The 26569-nt window shown below is 40.3% G+C and overlaps 1 protein-coding gene across 2 annotated transcripts in view; it reads left to right on the top strand.

The window, feature by feature from the left end:
- Positions 1-26569, top strand: part of RYR3 (ryanodine receptor 3) — a 523847-nt gene that overhangs the window by 303538 nt on the left and 193740 nt on the right. For both annotated transcript variants that reach the window (XM_080931244.1, XM_080931245.1), the window contains exons 20-28: positions 323-539; positions 5317-5421; positions 7086-7189; positions 8326-8409; positions 10587-10746; positions 12861-13008; positions 14459-14664; positions 15218-15392; positions 24735-24943. In XM_080931244.1, the coding sequence (XP_080787370.1) occupies positions 323-539; positions 5317-5421; positions 7086-7189; positions 8326-8409; positions 10587-10746; positions 12861-13008; positions 14459-14664; positions 15218-15392; positions 24735-24943 (1408 nt within the window). The remainder of the gene's footprint in view (positions 1-322; positions 540-5316; positions 5422-7085; positions 7190-8325; positions 8410-10586; positions 10747-12860; positions 13009-14458; positions 14665-15217; positions 15393-24734; positions 24944-26569) is intronic.

Here is a 26569-nt window from a genome sequence, read left to right as displayed (position 1 = left end):
AATTTGATTTTTATGGAGAAGAATCTCGCTATGTTTTCAACATTATAGTAATGTCTACTGTGGTGACCTACTGAGGTAAAACCACCAAGTGATTTGCGTGTGATAAGACTTAAGAACATGTCACTGAAGTTCATTTGAGGACAGTGCCTGGACACTCAGTTCTCTGTGCTGTTAAATATAGACATGTGGATATTTGTTGTGCTGAATCTGAGTTCGATGAGTTCCCAAAAACATGATTTTGAGTGTGAATAAAACCTTTATATTCATTTATTTGAGATAGGATACTTTTTGACCTTCTCCTTCTGCTGTCTTGAAATGGCAGAGTACGCTTCCTGATGGGTGGTCGGCATGGAGAATTTAAGTTCCTGCCTCCCTCTGGCTATGCCCCTTGCTATGAAGCCTTACTTCCGAAGGAGAAGATGAGATTGGAGCCTGTCAAAGAATATAAGCGTGATGCTGATGGCGTTAGAGATTTGTTGGGTACCACTCAGTTCCTCTCCCAAGCCTCTTTCATCCCATGTCCCATAGATACCAGTCAGGTAAGTCCAAATTGCAAATGACAGTCAATCTCAGTGAGCACATTGCTGTTGCTCCCAACATAAAGTACTATACTTTTGAAGGATGCAAAGAAATATCTCAATATTTTCAAAAGAATATGAGAATTCATGGTCAAGTTGAATAAATAAAGAGAAAATAAGTTATTTTTTTAAAAAAAAAGTTGAATGTATTAAGTGCAGAATGAACAGTATGCATGTCCTTTAGGGTGGGATGTTACTAAGAGCCTGAGAACAGATGGGGTTCAATCTGGACCTTTATGAAGCTTAAATGAAGAGGGACACTGGGAAGTGATAATAGCATGGGAGGGGTTGATAAAACAGCAAAGGGATGAATATGGACAGGGAATAGAAACATAAAGTAGGGACAAATGCCAATGTCAAACCTCACATAAATGGACAGTTGGTAGACAGAAGAACATGGGGATGGGAAGTTGGTGGAAATCAACAGAGGGTATAGTGGGGACTGTTTGGAACTGCTTAGCAAGTGGGTTCTTCCTCTGGTATCAGTACTCTGGCAGAGGCACATTCGTGTGGTATGATAAGGAACTTGCAGAAGCTTTCAGCAGTTTGTATTCAGCAGTACCATTTTTTAATGTACACATATGCTTGTGCAAGTATACTTGGGGATGGTAAGGTGTGTGTGTGTGTGTGTGTGTGTGTGTGTGTGTGTGTGTGTGTGTGTGTGTGTGTGTGTGTGTGTAGGCCAGAGGAGTGTCATCCTCAGAATAGCCTTCCATCGCCTTTGAGACAGCATCTCTCTGACCTGAAGCTTACCCACAAGGCAGATTAGCTAAATAAGAAACACCATGGATCCTCACCAGTGCTGGGATTACAAGAAACTAGAACTGTAGCATTTTAAAACGGATTTAGGGATCAATATTAGTCTAGTCCATTGTGCTATTGTTACCAACTGATTCTTCTTCTCAACCCCACCAGTGGTATTTAAATCACTAATCTAGATGCTATAGAGCAATGACCCTCAACCTTCCTAATGCTGTGACTCTTTAATACAGGGCCATGTTGTGCTGACCCCTAACTATAGGATTATTTTCATCGCTACTTCATAACTATAATTTTGCTACAGTTGTGAGTTATAATATCTGGTATGTAGGATATTTGATATACTTCCTATCTGTGAAGAGTCCAGAACATCAGAATATGTTACTATAGAACAGAATTTATTTTAAAATGAAGATATCAGAAAACAGCTGCCATAAAAGTGGTCTTCTTGCTTTATCCTTCTAAATAAAGAATTTCTCCCAAAGAATTCAACCATTTCTTCCCAGGGGAGACTGATCATTGCCACCAGAAAGTGTTCTGTTCCTTTATCCTTCTAAATAAAGAATGTTCCCAAAGAGGAGCCAAGGTGTTCCTTGTTCAACCAACCTCACCTAATGGGTAAGCTTTAGGATGACAAGAGACCCTGTGAAAGGGTTGTTTGACCCCTAAAAGGGTCGTGACCCACAGACTGAGAACCACTGCTCTAGACATTAATGAAAATGACCTTGCCTCTAAAGCACTTACAGTTAACAACATATATGAACAGTGAGCCCTTTCCACATATAAAGTGTCTCTAGAATGCATTTCCATGGCATTCATATGACCCAATTACATTCAAGTGCTCTGGCTGGGCTTATACTCTATGTACCCAAGGCTGACCTTGAACTATTAAGTCTCCTGCCTCTGCTTCCCAAGTTCAGAACTGTAACTATATGCGACCATACCCAACTTATGCATGGATCATGAGTCTTTGTCTTTCCTTCTATAATCAGTGTCTTTAACTTTCTAAAAATGGGAAACTGTTTACTGCCCATTTCAACACATAATTCAACCTCTGGGATGTAGAGGAGAGTTTGCTAGGAAGCTGAGGAGCTTGTGAGTTACAAGAGATCCTAAGAATCAGATAGTCTGATTCCTGTGTGTTCTAAATGTTACAAGAAAAACTTGCCTTCTACCCACCTAAGTTCTGTAACTCAGGATGTAAAAATTAGACTTGGGCTAATAGGTTAGAAAGAGAAAAGTATATTTTAATTAGCAAAGAGTTGACAAAGAACAGCAGCTCAAATAGGAAGATAGACTTTGGAGATTATAGACTCTCTTACTAGGAAGTGAGAAAGGAAATAAGGGGAACAATAGTCAGGTCCTCAGAATCTGAGAGATGTGATTGGTTTTGAGAGTATGTCTAAGGATGGGGCTGACATGTCTCTAGTGGCAATGGTCAGTCTCCCCTGCGAAGAAAGAGTTGGATTATTATTTCAGAAGATAGGGGAACAGAACATTTCCTGTAGCAGCTGTGTCCCAGATATCTTATTCCACAGTAACACATGCTGATATTCTGGACGCTTCACAGACAGGAAGCTTTGGGAACAGAGACAGAAACACCATTCACTGAGCACAGAGCTTTTTGAACCAGTGCAGGTAACAGAGGACAGTGAGAAGAAATACCTCTGGGCTGACTGCCCTGCTAACCTGGCAGAAGCGTGGAATTACAAAGGCCTCTTCATGGAAGAGGATGGGTAACATTTAAACAAATGCTGGGGGAAGAAAGTACTTGACCCAACAGCAAGAAAAGTTTTCCAGACATGTGTGTGACGATGAATGTTGAGGATCAGTTTGACAGCGTCAGGAAGCACCTAGAAGACATGCCTCCAGACACACCTATGAGGAGTTATCTATTCTAGGTTAGCCTCTGGCCTTGCCTGCGGTGGGTTATCTTGACTAGATTAAGAATGGTAAGCACCATCAAAGAGGGTTTCACCATTCTCTAGGCTGCATAAAGGAGGAAGCTCCGTGGGCATAAGCATTCACCTCCTTCTTCCTGATGGTGGCTGCCACGTGATCAGCCACCCCCCTCAAGCTCCTGTCAGCTTGACTTTGCTACAACAATGGATGGTCCCTTTGCCTACTGTGATGGACTGTAACTGTGAGCTGAAATAAACCCACTGTTGCTTAACTTCCTTGTGGTCCATGAATTTTATCTGAGCAACCAGAAAGATAAAGAAAGTAATGCAGAATCAAAGATTCGGAAAGAAAAGAGCTATGTATCATCATACATCAAATTCTGAGGGCTTTGATGTCTAGACCAAAACCTGAGTTTTAAGGGCTGTGTAAGAAAGGCAGTGCTCTTAGCCAATAAGAAAATTCTCTTTGAAGAGATGTAGTTTATTACTGTGAACTCTTTGAAGAGACGTGGTTCATTACCATGAACACCTTGTAATTGTTTAGAATCTATCATTCTGTGAAATTATTGTCTGTGGAGAATTTAAATATAAGGTACTCAGAGTTCTCCCTGGGGCACATGAAAGAATACTTTGTAGGTTAGAAATTATTAACTAGAGCATTTACTGATTATAATCCCAACCATATTTCTTCTTGATGACTGCCCCAGGCTCTTACTGAGTGCTAGGACAGAGAAAACCATCTCTGAGCAGTAACCATGGGGCCTGAGACTCCTAGGAAGCGGTTCTCAAGCCCAGCTTCTTTGTCCCATGGAACCTTTTGAAACCACTGAGACTGTGATTAACACTTTCTTAGAGAGGTTACTTTCCCCGGCAAGTGTATTTTCCTCTTCTCTCTGAAGCTTTTTGGTTCTTGTAGCCTGAAAATCCACTTTGAGGCTACAATCAACTATGCAACACTAGGTTTATACAGATGACCTTTAGTTAACCAACAAAACCTATTTGCAGCTATAACTTGTCTGGTAATAACCTCCCCATTGTGCTCCTCATCAAAAATGTCATAGCATTTTCCCATGTGACTTTTCCATATTTAGATTACAATGATTTTTAAATGAGTTTATATTTTTGTTAATTCTTTGAGAATTTCATAAAGTGTAAAATGTTCTCTCCACAAGCTCTCTCTATTATCCCCCTACAATTTGAACATGGAGTCACAGTAATAGAAACTATAGTAATTGCTTTAACAGAGCTGGGGTTGGAAAGCCAATCACAGAGGTTGTCCTGAGGTAGGCAGCTGGGTCCTGGTTCCTGTTAAGAGCTACCAAGCAAGTATGTGTCCAATGTTAGCCATCTTTTATGAACCAAAGAAAGTTCGAATCTCATTTTTATTTGGATTTCTAATTCTTTAGGGACTATCGAACAATAGACATGAAAATAATAATAATGACAACAAACTAAAAAAAAATAGGAGAAAACAAAACAGGCCCATAGTTTGTGGCTTCTACAGAGAGAAACCAAGTACCAGGAAAGCAGAGAAACTTTCTTGATATGATGAGCCTTTCAGGAAAGGCTTCTCTGGTAGATTGAGTGTATTAAATAAGTATTTGAATGGAATGTGTGTGTGTGTGTTTGTGTGTGTGTATGTGTGTTTGAGAGACAGTTTGTGTATGATGTGTATGTGTCTCTATTTATATGCATAAATAGGTATGTATGTATCAATGTGTGTATGTGAGTTTGTGTGTCTATGTGTGTTTGTGTATAAGTGTTTGTATGCATGAGCATGTTCCTGTGCTACAGAGCACATGTAGAAATCAGAGAACAGCTTTCTTGAGTTGATTCTCTCTTTCCACTCTGAGACGGGAAGGGTTTAAATACATGTATATGTGTTGGAGTGCTCCAGTAAGGTTCAGGTAGGATGTGAGAGGGCAGAAACTCAGTAGTCATCTGGAGTAATTTAACATGTTTGGAAAGGCCAGACCCAGGCAATGCACTAAGTTCTAACCAGTGCAACCCCTCCTCATTGGAGACTTCAATCTAGTTCATTCTTTGGTCTAGCTTTTCTCTCCCTCCTTTTCCTTCAGGTGGTTTTGCCACTTCACCTGGAGAAGATCCGAGACAGATTGGCCGAGAATATCCATGAGCTTTGGGGAATGAATAAAATAGAACTCGGCTGGACTTTTGGCAAAGTATGTGCTTCGGTGGCCAGTGCCAGGTGGATTGTCATATTGGGAGGAAGGGGCTCCTTGAGTTCTGTTTGATTAAGAGTGGGAATGGTGAACCAAAGTGTTCTTCTTCCTCCAATCTGTCTAAGCTTTCAGTCCCTTTGCAGCCAGCCCTGAAGAGACCAACTCTCCATAGGCATGCTGGGAACCCTTGTCCCATCTTACCTCCTAACTTGTGTTTCTTTTGCGAGAAGACTGTGGGTGCATTCATTCCCCCTTGCCTCTCACATTTCTCTTTCTTCCCTTCAGAAAAAGCAGTCTCTGAGAGGGTGCTGGTAGCAGGCTGATGCATCATTTTGAATCAGGGGTTGTTTAACAGGGCTTTCAGATGTATCACTAAGATTAATGAGGACCGGAGGGTGTTAGGGAGTCTCTTGCACTGAAAAACATTTTTCAGAGAGAATGTAAATGACCTTGCTCTGTGATTTGTAGAAGGTCACTTCTGGATGCAGAAAGATAGGTGAGTTTTACAGCTTCCTGTGACCCCAACACTCTCTAGTGATACATATTCCTCTTAGTTACTGAAAAGGCCTTGGCACTCTAACATGTATACATGTCCATAGTTGCCACAAAACAGTATCCTTGTGAATGATCACCTCTTTACAGCATGCTCTTGAAGTCTGTCCTTCATAGACATCAACACAATGGTAATTTAAATTGCAGTCATTCTGACAAATACTTTATCAATATTTCCTACTTCATTAGACTGTTCACTTCATCTGGGTGGGGCTCTGCCCTCGTTTTTTGTTTTTTTTTTTTTTTTTTTTTTTTTTTAAGATCATAAAATCTAGATTAGGACACTCAAGCATTTGCTATATCACTAAATGAATGAAGGAGTTAATGCTCAGCCTCTTACCATTCAGTGTAAAGGTTACAAATGGCTACTGAGTGGCTGAGAGGCATCTAAATGGGATTATGATGTGTTGTTTGGTTGTAAAACCTACACTGATTGGTTGTTTTCTTTTCATTCATTTGATAGCATTCTAGCTATTCTGAGACTCCTTTTATAAACCAGGCTGGTCTTGAACTCAGAGATCCACCTGCCTCTACCTCCCCAGTACTGGGATTAGAGGCATATGCCACCATGTCCCGCTTCACACTGAATTTTAAGACTTGTTTTTACATTAGTTTATTCTTATTCTCATAAAAAACCTCATAAAAACAATGTATTACATGTATGGAACTAAATAAAACATCTTGTTAAAATTAATTTGATCTATTTTTTTTTATTTTCTAACATTGTTTTAATAAACTTGAGATTGCACACGTGGCCCATATCTATAGCTCTTTGTGGTCAGTGCAAACCTCCAGTAACATTATGGTGACATGAATTTTAACAAAAGTGTGGCCACCACTTATAAGAATAATAGCTTACTTCTCTGTAAAATTATGTTCTAAGTGTAGACACCTGTCTTGAAATATGTCCACAGAGTTCAAGACATTGACAGGTAGGGAGCCATGTGTAAGATTCCTAAGAGAATCATGGGCATTTACCTGTCAGCAGGTTGCTGTCTTTGTCCTGTCTGATACGGATTGCCTGGGCCCTCGGAGGATGTTCATTTTTGTTTTTACAGGACAGTATCAGCTGTCAAAACTTAAATTCTCTTCTCTCTTACATTGTCACCCAGGTTCGGGATGACAACAAAAGACAACATCCCTGCCTTGTGGAGTTTTCAAAGCTCCCTGAAACTGAGAAGAATTATAACCTGCAGATGTCAACTGAAACCTTGAAGTGAGTGTTTAATTGAATGCAGACTAGACAGTGAGTGGATGGTTTGATGCATTGTAACTAAACTGCAAAGGCGTGTCCCTCTTGTCTACAAACATAACACACTGATAAATCATAGGCAGTGGTGATTATTCATGTCACAGTTTTGCATGGTAAGGACCTGACCCATATTAGTACTTAATACATATATTTCTTCAGAGACTATTTGCCACTTGCTGTTTTTCTGGAAATAAAAATACAGGATGCAGGGGCGGGGGAGAAAAGGAGATGAATAGAACCAAAGGACCAAATTTTACTGTGGGTAGTGTTAAATAAAGTTAAAAATAAGATAGATAATATAGTGTTGAAACCAAATGAAAATATGGTTTGATTACTAAAACCCTGAGTTTTTAAATCAACTTTCAATTGTGCCATGATCTCATTCATGATCCTGAAAAAGACCCAGACTCCCTAGCGCATGCAGAGCTCCCATAATTCTTTTTGTGACTGTTGATTGCTGTTTCTTTATATTTCGCTGTTCTTGGTCAGTGCAGAATACTCTAACTGACATAATAAAGATGCCATAGGCTTACATATTTGCTATCTTTAATTGTACTATGCTTTTTGAGAAAACTGTTCTATGCATCTTGGTACATCAAGTAAAACTCAAGATGCTATACAGACATCATGAAGCAAGTATCTGCTGACCTAAAGATTTAATGTTAGAATCCTGTCTATTCCATGAAACCAAGTCATTAAAATAATTCAAAGTGAATTTGAAAACTAGAAAATGTCTCCATGTGGGGTAATTAGCAAGCTTCTCTTCCATGTTCTTATGTTTGCTATCACCTAAATCAGAAGTTGGCACCTAATGGCCTGTGAGACAAACAAACCAGCCACCTGTTTCCATCAATACATTTACATTGCAGCAAAGTCATTGCTTTGCATACCGCTGATGGGGCTACCTTTACCCCATAATGGCAGAGCTGGGTAGCTGTGACAGAGATAAAGCCTGGCTCTCAGTCTCTTTACAGATTGCTAGCCAACCTCTGGTCTAAACCAATAGCTTTTGTCCACTTAACCAGCTCAGACATAGGTTAGGGTTCTTATTATCCTTCATCTTTCAGTTGACACCAGTCTCCTCCTGTGTTACATTACAGAACCTTGCTGGCTCTGGGGTGCCATATTGCTCATGTTAACCCAGCTGCAGAAGAGGATCTAAAGAAAGTCAAACTGCCCAAAAAGTAGGTGAATGTTCTAATGGCTCAAGCAGAGTGTGAAAGCTGGGTGGTTTGGAGGCCATGTACAAAGGCAGATGACAGACTTTGTATCTTCTTAGAATGTTCCTCCAGTTACTTAGATGACACCGGGACCCTCGAAAGATGCCAACTACAAAAGAAGCTGTTCAAAGTCCCCTCCCTTTGTACAACATTTTCCCCAGACCTAATGCCACTATGCTTAGTTTTGAGCTAGGAGGTATACAGACCTCCAATGAACGCACAGTAAACAAGAAGAACAACTGGCAAAAGTTGGATATGGCTTCTAGTCACGGCAGAGACTCACTCTACTCTTCTGGCACTGGGATAACACATATATCCTTAAGGACATGGAATCTGTACCAAGTTCCATCTGCCTCTCTCTATCTGCATGTCCTGCTGTCTGTCCTAGCTCTACATTCAGGCAGTTTCTCACTGGTACATCTGCGGGCTCAGTCGCTGTTTTGTTCTCTTGCTCCTCAGTGCCAGCTCTGGGTATGCACACAATAAAACACAAGTGTCACAAGTGAAGCCAGAGCAGTTCCATCCTTAATGAAAGGCTCACGAGCGCTATCCTGCTTAAGCTCCCACAGCAATGAGTCAGTCTCTTAATGTCATGGTTCCTGGTGTCAAGGAAATCCGATCTAAGAGATGATATCTGGAGAGACACACGCCTAGCTGAGGTTGCTAGAGCCAGTGCATACTCATGGATGTTAAGGCTGCCAGAAGCAGCTGTCCAGCAACCAGACAGCCTCCTATGACTACCATAGATTCTGTATCTCATGCTGTGCAGAGTGGTCTATATAGAATTGGCCTTAAACTATCATGTTCAAGTTCTTGCTCTCGTCTGGGAAGTTCGTAGTCCTAAAGCCCATGGGCATCTCTGGACTCATATTTTCACATGGGTATAATTAACTACTCTGGGGATAGCTACCTTATTCCTAATGTACTCAACCTTCCCCCTTATACATATATCTACCTGACTCACAGTATGCTGTTTCACATTTGCAAACTATGTTGCAAATTATAGGCATTTGAGGTCATGACTCATGGAATGGAGAGCTAACTGCAAAAGTCACTTCATGTTCACAAATTTTCAGCAACCATGGCTTTTTGTTTTAGTTCCAAGAGGAAAGGTTGGGCTTTACAAGAATGCGTGGTCATTCTATATACTAATAATATAAGAAACCTTTAGTTCAAAGTTTTATCGCTGCCAATCTGATTTTAACATTTTGTATTCCTGAGTAGAATAGAGGGGTCTCTGATGATGTTGCCACATGCTAAATATAATAGCTTTCTTATATATAAAGATAGATGCATATTATTGAATGCTTTCTTCTATGTTATCCTTTGAAATCTATTCGATATATTAGTTATAAGATGCTGCATTCAAGGCTTTATCTGTAAACTCACAGTAGAGTTTATTTTATATATGAGCCAAAGACAGGAGATTTTGTCTCTGCCTTTATTTACTTAGTGAGTGTATATGTGTGTGTGCATGTGTGTGTGTGTGTGTGTGTGTGTGTGTGTGTGTGTGTGTGTGTGAGATCTTAATAAAATAAAGCTGATTAATGCACAGACTCATTAGTGTACTGAGCATGTCTGGGTCCTCAGCTTTACCAACCCCCACACCAAAAGCTCAAGAATCACCCCAGAAGAAGGCACAGAAAGAGTTGGACGATGTGAAATGGTGAACTGGCACCTGTGGTTATTTGTAGAGACAGCTATATGGTTATCGACAGAACACCTATGCAGGATCGAGTCTGTACAACTTTCTCAGAAGGAGGTGGGAGCTGTTCCAGGGCACTGCTTCCCACTGAGGAGCTATTGGTGGTTGATGGTTGTCTCAGTTGTCTGTTAGAGAAGGAGAGTTACTTGTCTTTGAAAAGTGGCTACTGGTAGGTTACCCATGCTCAAGGAATAACCCCACACCAATGTGCATATGGAAAGTTCTAATTGGACTCAATGCATTCTTTAAAAAGAAGGCATGAAATTTGAAGTGAGATATGTTGAAGGGAGCATGGAGGTAACTGAAGAGAGATAATGGAATATTTATATATATTATATGTGTATGATATTTTTCAAAGAATAAATTTGTAAAAATCTAGAAAAGGAGAATCATATGTATCTATTGAAAATGTGTATACTTTTTCATTTGTGTGTAGCTATATGATGTCCAATGGCTATAAGCCAGCCCCTTTGGATTTATCTGATGTGAAGCTGTTACCACCTCAAGAAATTTTAGTGGATAAGCTTGCAGAAAATGCACACAATGTTTGGGCAAAGGACAGAATAAAACAAGGATGGACCTATGGCATTCAACAGGTGAGGAGTGTTGGGTCAAGCATGCTAGAGAAGCAGGCATGGTCATCTATCAAAATGTCATCTTGCTGTGGAGCACGAGAGATTGGAGTATGAGCAATGCCTTGCGCTCTATCCCTCACAGTGTTTCCTGTTCATTATATACAGAATCGTGGACTAGGTGAAATTTGTAACAGTCACATTGACACTGGCTATAGGCATCATTTCAATTTATAGAAGTAGATAAAGATTATCTTTCCTTTAGTTAGAGATTCACTGATAAAATACCCTCTGAGTGTCCTTTATCTCACTCTCTCTTATATTTTTCGCTGTAGACAGTTAAGTTTTCATGATATCCTTGAAGTCCAGGGTTAGGAGCAAATCAATATCCTGAGCCAGTAATCTTTGTGGGATGCATCAACATCATGGGTCAGCTTGAGTTCTGAGATGACCCCAAATAGCAAATAGTTGAATGCAAGGAGAAATAGCTTAGAAAGAGAGTAAAGCAACCTGCCCAGAAGCCACACACACATACACACACACATTCATACATACACACACACACACACACATATATATATATATACATAAACACACATACATATTTTTACATAGATACATACACACACATACATAACCACACATTCATGCATACATATATACAGACATATACATACATACATACTTTTACATATATACATGCATATACATACATAAATACACACACATTCATAATGCATATATACATACATATACACACACATACACACATACAAGCACACATGCACACATACTTCAGGCCACTAAGGATCTAAGAATGAACTAAGGATCCCTGGGCAGTACTAGAACTCCTGGCTTGATTATAAAGTAGCCTAACAGCAACTAAGTTCATAGCAAGGTCTCAGACAGAGTTTACAATCAGATTCACTGTAAACCATTTGACACACTTTTTCCCTAAAATACTTTCTGCATTTTCTTAATCATTAAGGGTTAGTATTCAGAAAGTTTATATAAGTTAACTCATACATCAGCCTCTATTTTTTTTTCACTACTGTAACAAAAACCTACAGAAGCAACTTAAAGAAAGGGGGGAATCATCATTTCATAGTGTAGTTCATCCTGGTAGGACAAAGCACATGGCTATAGCAGTTTAGTCCATGGAGGCAAGAACTTGTAATACAGCTTGTTTGTATCTTTCTGGACCAGGAAGCAGAACAAGATGAGACCATCACCTATAAATGCATGCCCCTCCCCCCCAGTGCCTTTCTTGGACCAGCCCAGCTTTTCCTTTTAGAAGATTCCACAGGCTTCCCAAAACAACAATACAAGCTGGAGACCAGATGTCCAAATACATGGGGCTGTGGGGAATATTCAATTTCAAACTATGAACTCTTCCTAGTTTTGTTCCAGAAAACCTAGAAAGCAGAAACAATACAGCTAAGAAAGAAAGAAGGGAGGAAATGGGATAGGGGAGGGAAAGAGAGAGGAAGGGGGAGGAAGGAAGGGGGTGAAGGAGGGAGGGATGGAGGGAGGGAGGGAGGGAGGGAGGGAGGGAGGGAGGGAGGGAGGGAATGAGTGAGCAAGCGACCAAGCAAGCATGGAGACCTGGAAGTGAGGAGGTTTGAATAGTGTAGCACGCACCTTTCTTTGAGGGCTTTTCTTACAGTTGACCTTTAGTCATAGGCTCTCCTAAAGACCTGAAGATGACTCCCCTGCACCTGTACCCTTTGAGACGAGGTGGACATGCTTTGCCTCTGCCACTCCCTCTAGCATCTCTCTGATGATAGCTATGATGGCTGTCAAACAGAAGCATGGATTTCCTTACGGAAATAGTTACTCTGTTCCCATGTTACCTTGGGAATGGAGGTTCCTAACCAACTTCATGACACTTTATTTGCAGGCTGGCATTATCAAAGTGTATTTTAATGCTAGCTTTGAGCATTAGTAAGGTTTCTCCTTTATACTCATTTAATCCTGAAGAAAAGTAGCAACTATGCACATTACTAAATATCAAGCCACGTGGGGGAATCTAATAGACTAGGATGCGCCAGCCAAGCAGACAGGAGTTCGTGAGTAGGATGGGCTGGTTGTAAAACTGAAATGTGTTTTCTTGGCACCTTTCCTTTGGCTCCACATAGGACTTAAAGAATAAAAGAAATCCCCGCCTGGTACCATATGCGTTACTAGATGAGCGCACCAAGAAATCAAACAGGGACAGCCTGCGTGAAGCTGTACGGACATTTGTTGGTTATGGATATAACATTGAGCCATCAGACCAAGAACTAGGTAATGACCTGGGGTCATCCATTCTTGTGACACTTTACTAAGCACGTCCTCAGGTTGGAAATGTTACCTTTACATAGGTCTAATTTTTACTATTGGAAATGGTATGTTTTTAATGGTAGAGTTCCTAAAATGTGATATTTTATTCTTAGAAAAATTTTTATGTGCACACAATGGGCTCTCCTCATATTTTCCCATGGATCCTCCCCCTAATTTGTACAAGATGTGCCCTCACCTCTCTTCTCCTTCCAAATTTGTATCCTTTTTGTCTTTATAACCTACCAAGTCCAATTTGTGCTGCCTAATATTATATTGTAGGAAGTGGAACTTTGATTTCTGTACAGCTTCATCCCATTGACAGATTTCTTTATTGACAATGCATACAATAAATTCCGATCCTGAATTCACCTCCCTCTCGCCCAAGCCCTCTCTACCTTCCTACTTTTTACCCCATACCTTTAACTTCTTTTTCTCACTTTAGAAAACAGACAAAATTAAAAACAGAATAAAAGAACAAATGAAAATCACAGAATTACACAGATGAGCATACATACATATACACCAAATCCCCAAAACATATACTCAGAAACCATTTACAAATATACAAATAAAATATCAGTCAGAATTTTTTAGAAATGTCCAATCAAAGTACCACAAGGCAAAAAAAAAAAAATCTACAAAAACCCCACTGAATTTGTTTTGTTTTGTGTTGGCTGGTGATGGATCCTGCCCTTAAGTGTTGTTGATGAGACTCCACTGGGAGAAAAATGGTTTTTTTTTTGCAAGTAGTTGCCAATTGGAGGCAGGTTCTTTGTTAGGGATGGGAGCTTACCCACACTTCCTCACTTAGTGCTGGCTTGAACCACCTTGCTTACTAACAGATACTTTTACAATGCATATTTCTGTGACCCAGACATATGGTAAACACATTTTTCTCTAGGGTAGCTACACTTTTCAGGATGCCTAGTTATAGAACCAAATTACCTTTATTTTCTCTCATCCTCTAAAACTTGAGTACCTGGTCGTTTAGGCGTCCAGAAATGACATTTCAAATTAAATTCTATTACCATCAAAATTGTCAGTTCACCCAGGAAGTACCAAAGGTCACAGTGTTTCATGAGATGGAATCAGTCCTGAAGTTAGACCTTTTATCCAGTTTATTATGATGCTAAACAAGTGATTGAACCTCTGTGACCCTTGATGTTTTTTTCATCCTGGCCTTAAAAATTATTGTGAAGAAATCATTATGAATATCCAATATAAGGTAGTTTATGTTGTTGTGATATCAGTATTGATGTGTGTTATGGTATAAACAAAATACCTTACTGAACAGTGGGAGTTCTATGGCCATCTTAGGTGTTGATGTCAAGTTCTTTAAGGAATACTACTACATCATGATTAAAAGTCTGTGACATCTCTTTCCTTCTTCCCCATCTTCTACTTCTCACAGTAGCTGACCCTACTGTCGAGAAGGTCAGCATAGACAAGATCCGATTTTTCCGGGTAGAACGGTCGTATGCGGTAAAGTCTGGAAAGTGGTACTTTGAATTTGAAGTGGTAACTGGAGGGGACATGCGTGTTGGCTGGGCCAGGCCAGGCTGTCGTCCTGACATTGAGCTGGGGGCTGATGACCAAGCCTTCGTGTTTGAAGGCAGCAGGGTGAGTCCATCCGTAGCCACATTCAGTCAGCACAAGTTTACTTTTCCAGTGTTTTCCTTGGAGGCTGTCTGCGTCTTAGGCTTCAGAGAAAACATCTACTGCCCCTAGATAATAGTCTTTGAGTGACTATTTCATAGTGATTGCTTTTTTGTTCTTGATTCCGGGAAAGGGTAAGAATATAGCCCATATGCATATCTTTATAGAAATCATCTCTACTTCACCCAAAATGGCTGGTGCCTCTCCAAATGGAACCCACTTCACACAGTACAGCCTATATATTGAGTATTTTTTTTACATGCTCTAGAAAAAAATTGTGTTTCTTGTCAAGGCTGAATATGAACCAAGAGACTCAGGCCACCTTATCGAATAAGGCTGTGTGTCTCTGTTTCATTAGTCTTTAAGATAGATACTGCACCCGTGAGCTATGCATGGTAGACTAGAAAAATTATTTTCCATTAGAAATCAGGACATCCTGCTGCTGTGGCCACTTCCCAAGTTTTCTGGGATTCTCGGGTATTTTCCTCTTCTTGAAGCCTGTGGTCTTGTTTTGCAGGGTCAGCGTTGGCATCAAGGCAGTGGGTATTTTGGACGAACTTGGCAGCCAGGAGATGTGGTCGGGTGCATGATTAACCTGGATGATGCCTCCATGGTCTTCACACTGAATGGGGAGCTGCTCATCACCAACAAAGGCTCTGAACTGGCCTTTGCAGACTATGAGATCGAGAATGGTAATCCATCACTCCCTCCTCCCTTACTCTTTGGGGTTGAAAATAACCAGGGTGAGCTGACAAAGCTCTGTGGTTCTCTATTGAGAGTACATTATCCTTTGCATACTTGAAACTCTAAAGGAGATGGCCACCTCTTCTGCTGCAGTTTCTGATCGTGATAGTCAGCATGTGCTCATAAATATAAATCCTGTACTGAGGCTATTTCAGTGCACCACCATACCTTGGCATTTTAAAATCCCTCAGGTTTACTTATAGTACAATGGAAATGCTAATTGTGTATGGTGGAATGTCCTTGGCAGGAAAGAACAGAATCAGTGGATTAAAGGGTTATCCTTTTATTCTGATTTGAATTGTCAGTCTGCCTGTTTGTGTAATTGAACTTGATGCTTTGATGAGAACCGTTGGAACACAAAAGCTAGACTTAGCTGTTCCCCTGAATGGGATAAAATTTATTTTGAAATTCAAACAACTGTGAAACCGAAACAGAGTAATGCTTATTATTGGCTGTGGAAGGAGGACAATCAGTGCAATGCTTCCAGTGACACAAAGGAGTAGTTAGAGCTTATTATTTTCTGTCTACATGACCATATAAGATGTACACAGATTGTTGGCATATGGAGAAAAAGTGCTGAACTACAAACTAGCAGACCTGCTCCTTTTAAACTGTACACATCCTGTGGAACTGCTAGACTGTTCTGGGCTTTCTAGTCTTCATCTTTTAGAAGAAGAGGGTAGATGAAATATATTCCATTGCTCTTCCCAGGCAGGAAACTGTGACCGTGATGTAATGTAACTATGTGCTCACCTATAATTGTGTGCTATGCTATACTCAGCTTTGTAATTGCAGCTAGGGAGAATGCTGCTCTGGTCTGGAAACAAGGGCCCTCGTCCTATAGCTTGTGATATCTTAGCTGGTTTGCTTTAACCTTTTTGGCCTCACTTCTCCCTCTGTAAGTCATTAGGACTGCTTGTAGCACTGACTTTCTGGGAGGTTATGGAAACAAAGATTCTGTCTCTAAAACCTCAGGGACATATAATTACATCAGCAAGAGAACCAAAATATAAAGAGCCATGTTCCTGGGCCAGAAATGTTTATTATTCAAAGAGTGGCTTTAGCTTCATGAAAATGGACTTTTTACAGCCACCTGCTGTCTGCAATGTACGTGTTCAGCTGACCCATTCAAGAGATTTCCAGGAGTCTAATATTTTGGGGAAATAGGAAGGGCAAAGCTGAATTTGTTTTCCTAGAGAAAAGGTCCAAAGTCCAACACTTTTTTTCCTGGCTTTGCTGTTATGTGAACCAGAAGGAGATTATGCATCTTCCTGCCTCCAGTTCATTTATGAGAATCTTGTCTGACTCGAAGCTCTGAGAGTTTTGTGAAGATTGTATAGCTTTGCATTAAGTGTAAATCCTAGATAGTCAAGGTATCAGGGCTTGTCAGAATGTAGAATTTCAGCTCAACAGCAGAATCAAAGCCTACCTCCTGCCCAGAGGCTCTGGAGATGTGCGTGTACATTCTGAGGTCCAGTGGGCTAATGCAGCAGCAAATATAAGTAGTGGCAGTGCGAACAATCCCTGTTCTAATTGGGGAAAAAGTAAGATGAAAATAGGATAAGGTGACTAAGAATGCAAAACAGTGGGTTATAAATGGCAAGTGACTAATGTAGAGTGAAGAAATTTCATACGAGCGGCATCTAAATTAAATGGTGAATAAAGTATCCAGAATGACACTTTCATTACATTTCCCCTGAGAGTTATTCTAAAGTGCAAGGGGGCTAGTGGTGAGGTGGCAGGAACCTTCAGGGAGGGGTAGAACAGTACAGTGGTAGAAATCTATTCATGGGATGGATAAGTGATAGAGTTGGCAAGGAAGATGGCCTTACAGATCAAGGACTCAGTCTTCTCTTCCAAGAAAGTACTGCTCACTCTGAGCCAAACATCCTTGTGCCTCACTTTGTGAAATGGGCAGATACAGTGTTTGAACAGAGAGATGCTATCAAGGAGAGAATGGTTTGAGAGTAACTCAGCTTTCAAATATTGTCTGTGCTATGATGAAAGAGATGCCTTTTGTGCAGGGACATGATTTGACCTTCAGAATAACAAATTCTATTATTAGAAAGCTGTCTGATAATAGACTTGTACTCTAATATGTTTGTGCATTATACTGTACTATTGTATCTGCTTTAATAATACAAAGACAAGATAATTGGAAGGCTCTTTCAGCTCTTGATAGTGCAGGAGTCGGCAGGGGGATGGTTGAAAGGAAGCTGATGTGACTTTTTTTAATAACAACAGCCCAGAGGTCTTGGATAAACATAGGGCATCTCTGCAAAATGTGGAAGGAAGCGGCAAATCCTGCTTTGCCTTTTGAAGAGAACTGTCTGTTGAAATTAAACATTTGATGTTTTGTAATGACCTTAAGGCACTATGACCTATGTGCTGATACTTTTCAGGCCACCAGTGTGTAACTCTGGATCGAAGATCCTTAGTAGGAAGTCTTTGATCGTCAGGAGAAAGACTAAGAAAGACACCATTTCTGGGTATAGCTTCTCCTTGCCCTCTGAGATACGAATTCACTTCTGACTCTGTCCTCTTCTGCATCACAAATGTTGTGGGCTTATCTGTTCTATTATTTCCTCATTATTGCCCCCTGCCCTGGTCCCTGGCCTAAACCATCGCAGTTCTTAGTATGGTCACAGCCTTGTGATTCTGGAAGCTCAGAAGCTCTCAAAGTGAAAGCTTTGTTGTTAGTCTTCACATTTCTTCTACTTAAAGAAAAGAGGGAAGAAAATCCTGAAGACCCTGTCAGACCTTGGGATGAGACGGCTGGTAGAGGATTTGGTATATACAGTCCCCTGAGGACCATCCTGCCTCTAGCTACAGAAGTCTGTAGGGGTTCACAGGGGCATCCTTTCCTATTGTTTCTGCCCATTGGCTTATCTAAAAAAAAAAAACCCAGGATTCTGCTAACATCTAGGAGGGAAGAAATAAAACTTATTTGAGGGAACTGCTTTTGCCATCTGTGCTCTTGTGCCAAAGGGTCCTGTTAATGTCATTCTCTTTCTAGACCAGGACTGTGCTCAGAAGCTGAATGTGGCATAGAAGTGTTGCTTCTTGTTTGAGTCCTGTTTGACACATTGTAGGCTAGGTTGGCCTCAAATTCACAGAGATCTGCCTCCCCCTGCCTCCTGAGAGCAAGGATTAAAGGCATGTACAACCACCACCTGGTTAAGTGATTGGTAATTTTGTTTGTTTTGAGACAGGTCTCATTTTGTAGCTCTGGCTATCCTAGAGTAAACCAGGCTTGCCTGAACTCACGGAGATTCCCCAATTTTTGCTTCCCATATGCTGGCTTTAAAGCCATTGTTCCAGGCTTTTGTTTTTGTTTTTGGTTGGTTGGCTGGTTGTTGGCTGTTACTGTTTGTTTCCTAAGCATATACATGCTCCAGCCATCTCAGGATTGTTTCTGAATTCTGTTTTGAGGCTTAGTAGGAAATAAATATGATATATAGAACATGTGGGAGAAATACCCCCAGAGTCATCTAACCACCTCTCCGAATGATTAGTTTCTGCTCTCTTGCTGATGGAATTCCTTGTGTTCATCTGCAAATTGAAATGAATGCCAATAGATCATCAATTGGATTTTTTATATCATTGATTCTTTCAAACCACCAATTACCTGAGTTTAAAAAATAATTCACCACCACCCCTCTTAATCACACACCTAGGATGAGGTACCAAGCAAGTGATGCTAGTTTATCCGAACCTAGTAGTATGTTCCGAAATATTTATGTTTATTCTTTCCTCTTCCTTTCGTGGGAGAGCATTCTATCTATATGCTTCAATTGAACTCCATTTGGATGATGTCTTGAACCTCTTCAGGATTGTCTGCATAGTCACATCTGTCTGCTGAGTCACTGTAAGGGGTAGCAAAGAGATGGCATTTCTGCTCCTTTTACTTACGTTTCTCCCTCTATCTTTGGTCTCATTTAGGCTACAGGATAGTTGGTTTATATGCATAGTGACAGCCCTAATTTGTGACAATTTAATTGTAATGCCACATGGCCTTGTCAAATGGGTTTTTTTCCAGATCAACTCCAGAGAGTCATGTGGAATGCTGTGTACACGTAGACCTGTTCCTCTAAGGGCCCTAGAGGACTGGTGAGTGTGTGTCTTCAACAACCTAAATCTAGAGACAAAATAGGGACTACATGACTCAGCAGCCTTTGGAGAGGGAAGATCTAGACAGTCACAAAGCAAATCAGTTTAGAATAGAATTGGAAAATAGCTACCCTTGTTTCTACTTCTCCTAAGTGCACTGGAGTGCTTTTCAGACCACATTGTTCACATACTGATGCTGCATGGTAAAATTGATGGTAAAAAGTTACTTAGTTTCCTAAGTCCTGTTTTCCTCATCTGGAAAATGGGCATAAAGTGATAAATCTGCACAGAGGTTAACCTGGCCTTCAGAAAACAATTGACATATATTTGCTGCTGTAGTTTGTTGCATTATTGTTGACCCCCCCCCTTATCTATCATGTAGAATTATAAAGTTAAATGAAATATTTATGCTTCAAGTTGAAAAGTTCCTCTATGGCAGGTTGGTTAGCTAGAGCCCCTGGGATGGATGGAGAGAGAAAGTTGAGTAAATGTGGCTAGTTATCAAATCCAGTTCTCCAGAAGAAAGTGTAAATTCATCTTTCCCCTATGACTTCCTATGTGTCCTTTTGGTTGCTTCAAGCTTTAATATCACCTTCTCTTCTATTGCATCACTGAGCATCTAAAGCTGTACCCACTTAATTGTCAGGGGGCGTCCTTAACATTTATCTCTATTTGCTCTAGCATCTGTGTCTTCTCTTGCCTTTATATTTCTTCACTGTGTTTGGCTCTCCCTGGAAGGGAGAAATCTAGCCCACAGGGATGGTTGCACCACTCTGTAACAATGATGTCCTCTGCCCTGGGACACACTGTCACTTGACATGGCATTCATCTTTCTACCACCGATTTACTCTCTATCATATTGACTGGTAGTTGGAATCTGGCTATGGGATCCGTTCTCACTGGTGGTACTTCTTAGGAGCTTGGTCATGTCTACTGGTACCTCAAGTCTTCACTTTTATCCTCAGTTGAGTGCTATCTCTTATTAATGATGCAGAATCCAAGTTCCTTAGGAGGAAAGGGAGAACAGTGCAAATAAAACCTCTCCCACCTTCAGTTGTCTGTGGGTCTGTCTCAAGGCTAAGTCATCTTTGTACTGCTTCCTACTCAGAATTTTACACCCGCTCATTGCCCAGCTTACAACTCAGCTCAAGAAGAAAGGAGAAGAGAGTTTCTTAATACTTTCTGGTCTCTGATCACATCAAGCTGGAAGTGCTTGATATCTGGTCTCTCAGATAAAAGCACCATAGTTATGCATTTTTTGGGCTTGAACAACTGAAGTGCTATCTTGGGATAGAGGTGGTTAACATCAAAAACACTCTTAAATTTCATTCCTTATCCTCCTGTCAATAAACTCCTTGAGATTGGGGCGATTCCTCTTTATCCTTGAAGTCTTCTTACAACATAAATCAGAGCTTTCTCGACCACTGGGGAACTAAAAACATTTTCTGGTAATCTTTGCTTTACTCTGTTGTCTGATTTCTGGGTAATTTATTTGTAAGTGGCAAATATAGCATTTTTGGAGCAGCTTCTGGTTGACTGATCTACAGCTTCTCTGGAGTAACAGAGCAAAAAGTTTGGCCCCAAACCTTGGTAGCCATCAGAGGACTTTGCCATTTTTCTAGAAAGACATTACTGTGCTCTAGTTTTAACAATGGTATTAAACATATCTGTTTCCTAACTAAGTTCATATTTCCTAATACCATTCAGTTAGTGTGAATATGACTTAGTTTTCACTTATGTGACTTATGATTTACATAAAAGCATTATGGCATGTGGGCTCCATAGCTGGCTAAAGTGGCATATGTAATAAGAATACCATGGTTTAGGTGTTCTTGAGTTGTTATATGAGTACTTACTCCACAAAGAATGCAGTTTGACATTGGTACATAAGAACAATATCAAAAAGCTCCTATTGTTATACATAATGCTTTCAAATTTATCCCTTTGTTTCCCAGAAAGGATAAAAATACCGTCTGGAACCCATTCTTTCATATACTAATAATATTAATAGTAAAACCATTTCTCCTAGCAGTGGCACCAGTTTTCTTTGTGGGTAACCCCCCTGCTTACATGAACCATCAGCCTCAGGGATGTTCCTTCCCTTCCTGGCCCTCTCTTCAGCCTCAGCTGTCTTCCAGCCGCCTGCCTCCCACATCCTCCCAGCTCCAAGATAATTAGTGCTTTCCCTACTTTCCTGATTTGTTGGTCTACAATTATGATTTATAAATAACTCACAAACAAGAAAGCCAGACTATCTGAACTTCTACTTTGGTCTGTTCTGAATTTTTAAATATGATCAGGTCATCGAAGTGAGCTGAGAGAGATACCGGTAGTTAGGAAGGCAGAATAACTTTTTTTTCCTGGCACATGCTTGACTCTCATATTGCTGCTTAGGTGAGGAGGATGAGAGATTATAAATTAGGAGAAATGTAGTCCTAGCACTCAACACTCAAAACACAAGACCTTTCATTTGTCTGATTAGCAGCCTGAGGCTCAGAACAGTGGAACAATTTGCATTGTTATTCCTTTCTTATTATTAGATTTTCCTCTTTCATGTCATGTGTGTGTGTGTGTGTGTGTTCTGATTACAAGCCCACACAACCCTCCTTATCTCTCCCTCCCATCCTTGTCAGTCACCTCTCATTCCCGAAGAGTACCTCGCCCCAATTCTTAACTTTTGGATGTTTATGACCAGGGTCATCTGTGTAACCATTCGATTGGAACTATTTATTGGAGCTCATGGGACTTTTAGTAAAGACACAACTGAGGATATAACTACCATTGTTGCTGAATTTATCAATGGCAAATAGTTCATTAGTAAGAGACAAAACCCCCTGAGTCCCACCTCCATTCATGCCTGACTGTTACTAGACCTGTTCTTATGTAGACATCCAAACTTCCCATGAGTTTGTTATTACAGTGGCTGTGTCTTGCCCAGAAGATGGCATTCTACAGCTGTACTCACTGTCTTCTGGTTCATACATTGTTTTCACTGTCTCTTCCAGAATGGCTTTAGAGGAAATCAGATAAATGATAAATGTCTTGCTTAGGTAGGATTAAACACTCTTATATCACTTGGGCTCAACACTTCGAGCATTCACTAACATTCACTAGGAAAAGAGGCTTCTCTGATTGAATATGAGTGTAACATTTATCTGTAGGTATAAACACAAATATTTAGAAGACAGCTTGAAACTATATAAATGAGGATGAACAACAGCCTCATTTAATTCATTCAGGCCTAAAAGCTGCTTTGCCATGGGCTATGGATTTTTAACCAGTTTTACAGTACCAGGCATAGATTCTCTCTAATGGGGCAGGTTTGAAATTTATTCATAAAGCAGTAAGTTATTCCCATAAGAGTAGTATGTTACACTATCATTTTTTTAAATTGCAGTGTGTGTTCTTAAGATATATAATGCAATGTCATGGAATATATAAAAAGTTAAAATAGTCAAGAAATTAACATATGCCAAGGTCCAGCCTGAGGTTAAAGAGGAGTTCAAAGAAAGGGGTATCTGGGAGTGGCAAAAGAACAACTCAAATCAAATCATGGGTTACAAGCTATGTTCTGCTATCTCTCAAGATAGCTTTTTACTTACAGTTCTAAAACTCTCTGGATAGCTCATCTCTTTAAGATCAAAAGCCCAGTCTTTTATTTATTTCTCAATTCAGTACTTACTCCAGGTTCCCTGTTGATTATCCCATGAATCAATATAGCATGACCCCATGCCCCACAGAAAATATATTTTTTAACATTGCAAATTGATTCAGAATTCTGCTTACCTTTGTAAGCATAGACAATGAGCTAGCTGGGTAGGATCCTGTCTTAAGATTACCATTTCCACCATGCCTGGTCCCAAACTAGCTCTGTCCCAGTCTGCCCTTGAATTCAGGAATCACCCACCTTTGTGCCTTTCTGAAAAGCTTCTTCATAGTGCAGCTGCCTCTGTTCTTTTAGATTCATAAAGCTGATCATATAATTAATATTAAAACCTTATATTTTGAAATTATGTATTCTTGAACTCATACTTTCAGAGTTCTTTCCCACAGCCTTAATAGCTGTCTTGAAGGTCTCAGTGTTTACCATTTTGCTGAGACATGGGCATACCCTTGACTCCTGGATTCATGCTGTTTCTATTATGGAGTCACTAATCTTGGCAAGAATTTTTCCCAAAGGAAGAATGTTAAATAAAATCATATATTTTTTATACAAATAAGCCTTTCACCCAGAAAACATGAACATTCATTGGGGCCCATGCCCTGCTGGCTCTGTTCCAGGGGCAGGAAACCATTTCACATCTGTATCTTCCACATGGCCAATCAGGACTCAACAAATATATTCATTATTTCAGACAGTAGGCCATTTTCTTGAGGTTTTTTTATTTATTTGCTTGCTTGCCTTGCTTGTACTTATGTTTTTATCTTCTAAGACAGGGACTCCCTGTGTAGATACTCTGGTCTAGATCTTGGGATCCTCCTGCCTCACCTCCCAAGGGCTGGTATTACAGATGTGCTCTATGGAACTCCATGTCTTTTTTGTTGTTATAAAATCTGCTCACCAAGTCAGACAGGTACTATGCATTGACTTTGTTTTGGTAGTATTTAAAAATTCCCAGGGTCTAAGATAAATTTTATATTAGTATTTTTCTGTTTTTTACATGTATGGGCAGCTTATCTGCATAAATATCTATGAGTGTTTGCATGCCTGGTGCTGTCAGAGGCTGGAAGTAGACTTTGAATACCCTAGGACTAGATAGTTGTGAACGTCACATGGATGTTGTGAATCAAGCCTGAGTCTTCTGAAAAAGTATCCAATGCTTGTAAACTGATGAACCATCATCCCAGACCATTAAGATTTTAAGTAATTTTAAATACAGTATGGATAAAAATCTTTCTCATATTTGTTTTACTATGCCATCATAATATTCTTAGCTGTATGATATTTTTTTACAAGTCAGTTTGAAGAAAATTCACTTAACTCTCCCATGTAAATAGGGCAGCACTATGGCTAACATCATGCTTCCTATTGTTGACTTGCTGGGCCCAGAAGACAAATAATGGTTGTTTCCCTTCTTAACTCCTGGAATTCCCAATTCCAACAAGAACCACAACTCTAGCTTCTCCACAGTTTCTCTCAGTGGTGCCTCTGGACTGAGGCCACAATCTTTATTCTGCAGGTTTTGTACCCATTTGCTCTCTGGGGCTATCCCAGATTGGCCGCATGAATCTTGGGACAGATGCCAGTACCTTCAAGTTTTATACCATGTGTGGACTCCAGGAGGGCTTTGAGCCTTTTGCAGTAAATATGAACCGAGACGTTGCAGTATGGTTTAGCAAGCGCCTCCCAACATTTGTGAATGTGCCCAAGGATCATCCCCACATAGAGGTAAGATCATACTATGGGTGGTCATGGCAGGGCAAGCAGGCTGAGACACCCGGTTCCTACAGTCTCCCATCAACAAGCAGTGCTTATCTAAGTCCCTACCCTGACTGTCTATCAGCTACTGTCTTAGGTCATCATTCTATAGCTTCAGAGACCTTCCAAGAACAAACAACAGCCTTATACACAATTTTTCAGGCTAGCTTCCAGGCTGGACCTCCAGATTCTTTGCTAACCTTCCTACAGTGGCATTGTCATAGTACTTCAGTTTCCAGAAACATTTTCTTCATGAAGTTTAATACTTCTACTTGGCATTATATACAATAATAAACATGTATATTCCTTAACACTCATAACTTGTCTTTTAGGCCTTGTTTATATTAATGCTGTTTCCAGCATTTTAAGCTGAACCGTGGTGAACTTTTATTATGGCACTTCCATCTTTAAGAAAAGAAAAAATACCTAAAGATTTTAAAAAGCAAAGTTTAGGTTCTAGGTCTGTTTTGATGAGGCCTACCATGGTCTTCACATGATGCACATGGAGAGAAGGATTCTTCCAAATGACCAGCCCCATTGCAATGTTACTTGGGTAACGGGTTACTTTGGGTAACTTGGGTTACTTGGGTAACTTGGGTTACTTGGGTAACTTGGGTTACTTTGGTAACATTGCAGTGATTTGATTCAACCTGTCTTTTAAGTCCCTCTAACTAACCTTCTAGAAGATTGGAACCTGGCAAGCAGCAGCTCTTAATCGCCCCTCCCCCATTAAGCCTCACATTTCTGGATAGATGTTATTTCGCTGGTTGATGAATTACTATTGTTTTAGAAGTATGATTTTTACATCTTGGAGGTATCACACACCTTTGACAGACTAACAGACTCTAAACATAAGGGAAAATATCCATACCATATAGAGAAATATGAGAATATTCATGGACCCTAGTATTAGACTTGTTCTCTTAAGAGAAGGAAAAGGTTTGAGTCAGGGGAGCACCCTCTCAGAGGCAAAAGGCAGAGGAAAGGGAATGAAGAGCTCTGGGGGGGGGGAGCAGCAGGGAGGATGGGGAACAACATTTGGAATGTAAAAAAATAATTAATTTTTTTTATAAAAAATTTTTTTGGGTGGGGAGATAGCTCAGTTGGTAAATTTCTCACTATGCAAGAATGAAAACCCAAATTCAATTCACAGAAAAACATACACACACACATGGGGGGTGGGTATACAGACAAAGTAATTACTAATATTGCAGGAACCCCTTTCGCAGTGCCTGTGGTACAGAGCTGTGAACTGTCCCAGAATGTAGAGAAGGCTTGGGACACCTCTGCTCTAGGGACAGGCCTCTAGCGTAGATGGGAAGATGGGAATCTGTGGGGTCAAGGCCCCCTCTGAGAGAGCTTGTGTCTCTTCTTGAGTTTGAGGCTTTTTGGTTCCCTTCTGTTAGTTGCTCTCATGATACCCACTGACAAGAGAAAATTTTAAAAGATTTTCTTTCATAAATTTACACCCTGACTTGAAGGTCAGTGTTATGTGGACCCCACAGTGTATCACCCGGATAACCATATCTCTTTCCGGTATTTGTTGTTCACCCTTAGCCTTGCAGTGAAGCCGTGGGTATGTTTTACATAACTAAT

Source organism: Micromys minutus (assembly GCF_963924665.1).
Source record: "Micromys minutus genome assembly, chromosome: 17".
NCBI lineage: Eukaryota > Metazoa > Chordata > Mammalia > Rodentia > Muridae > Micromys > Micromys minutus.
The sequence above is the reverse complement of the archived record's forward strand: the minus strand, read 5'-3'. Positions and strand labels throughout refer to the sequence as shown.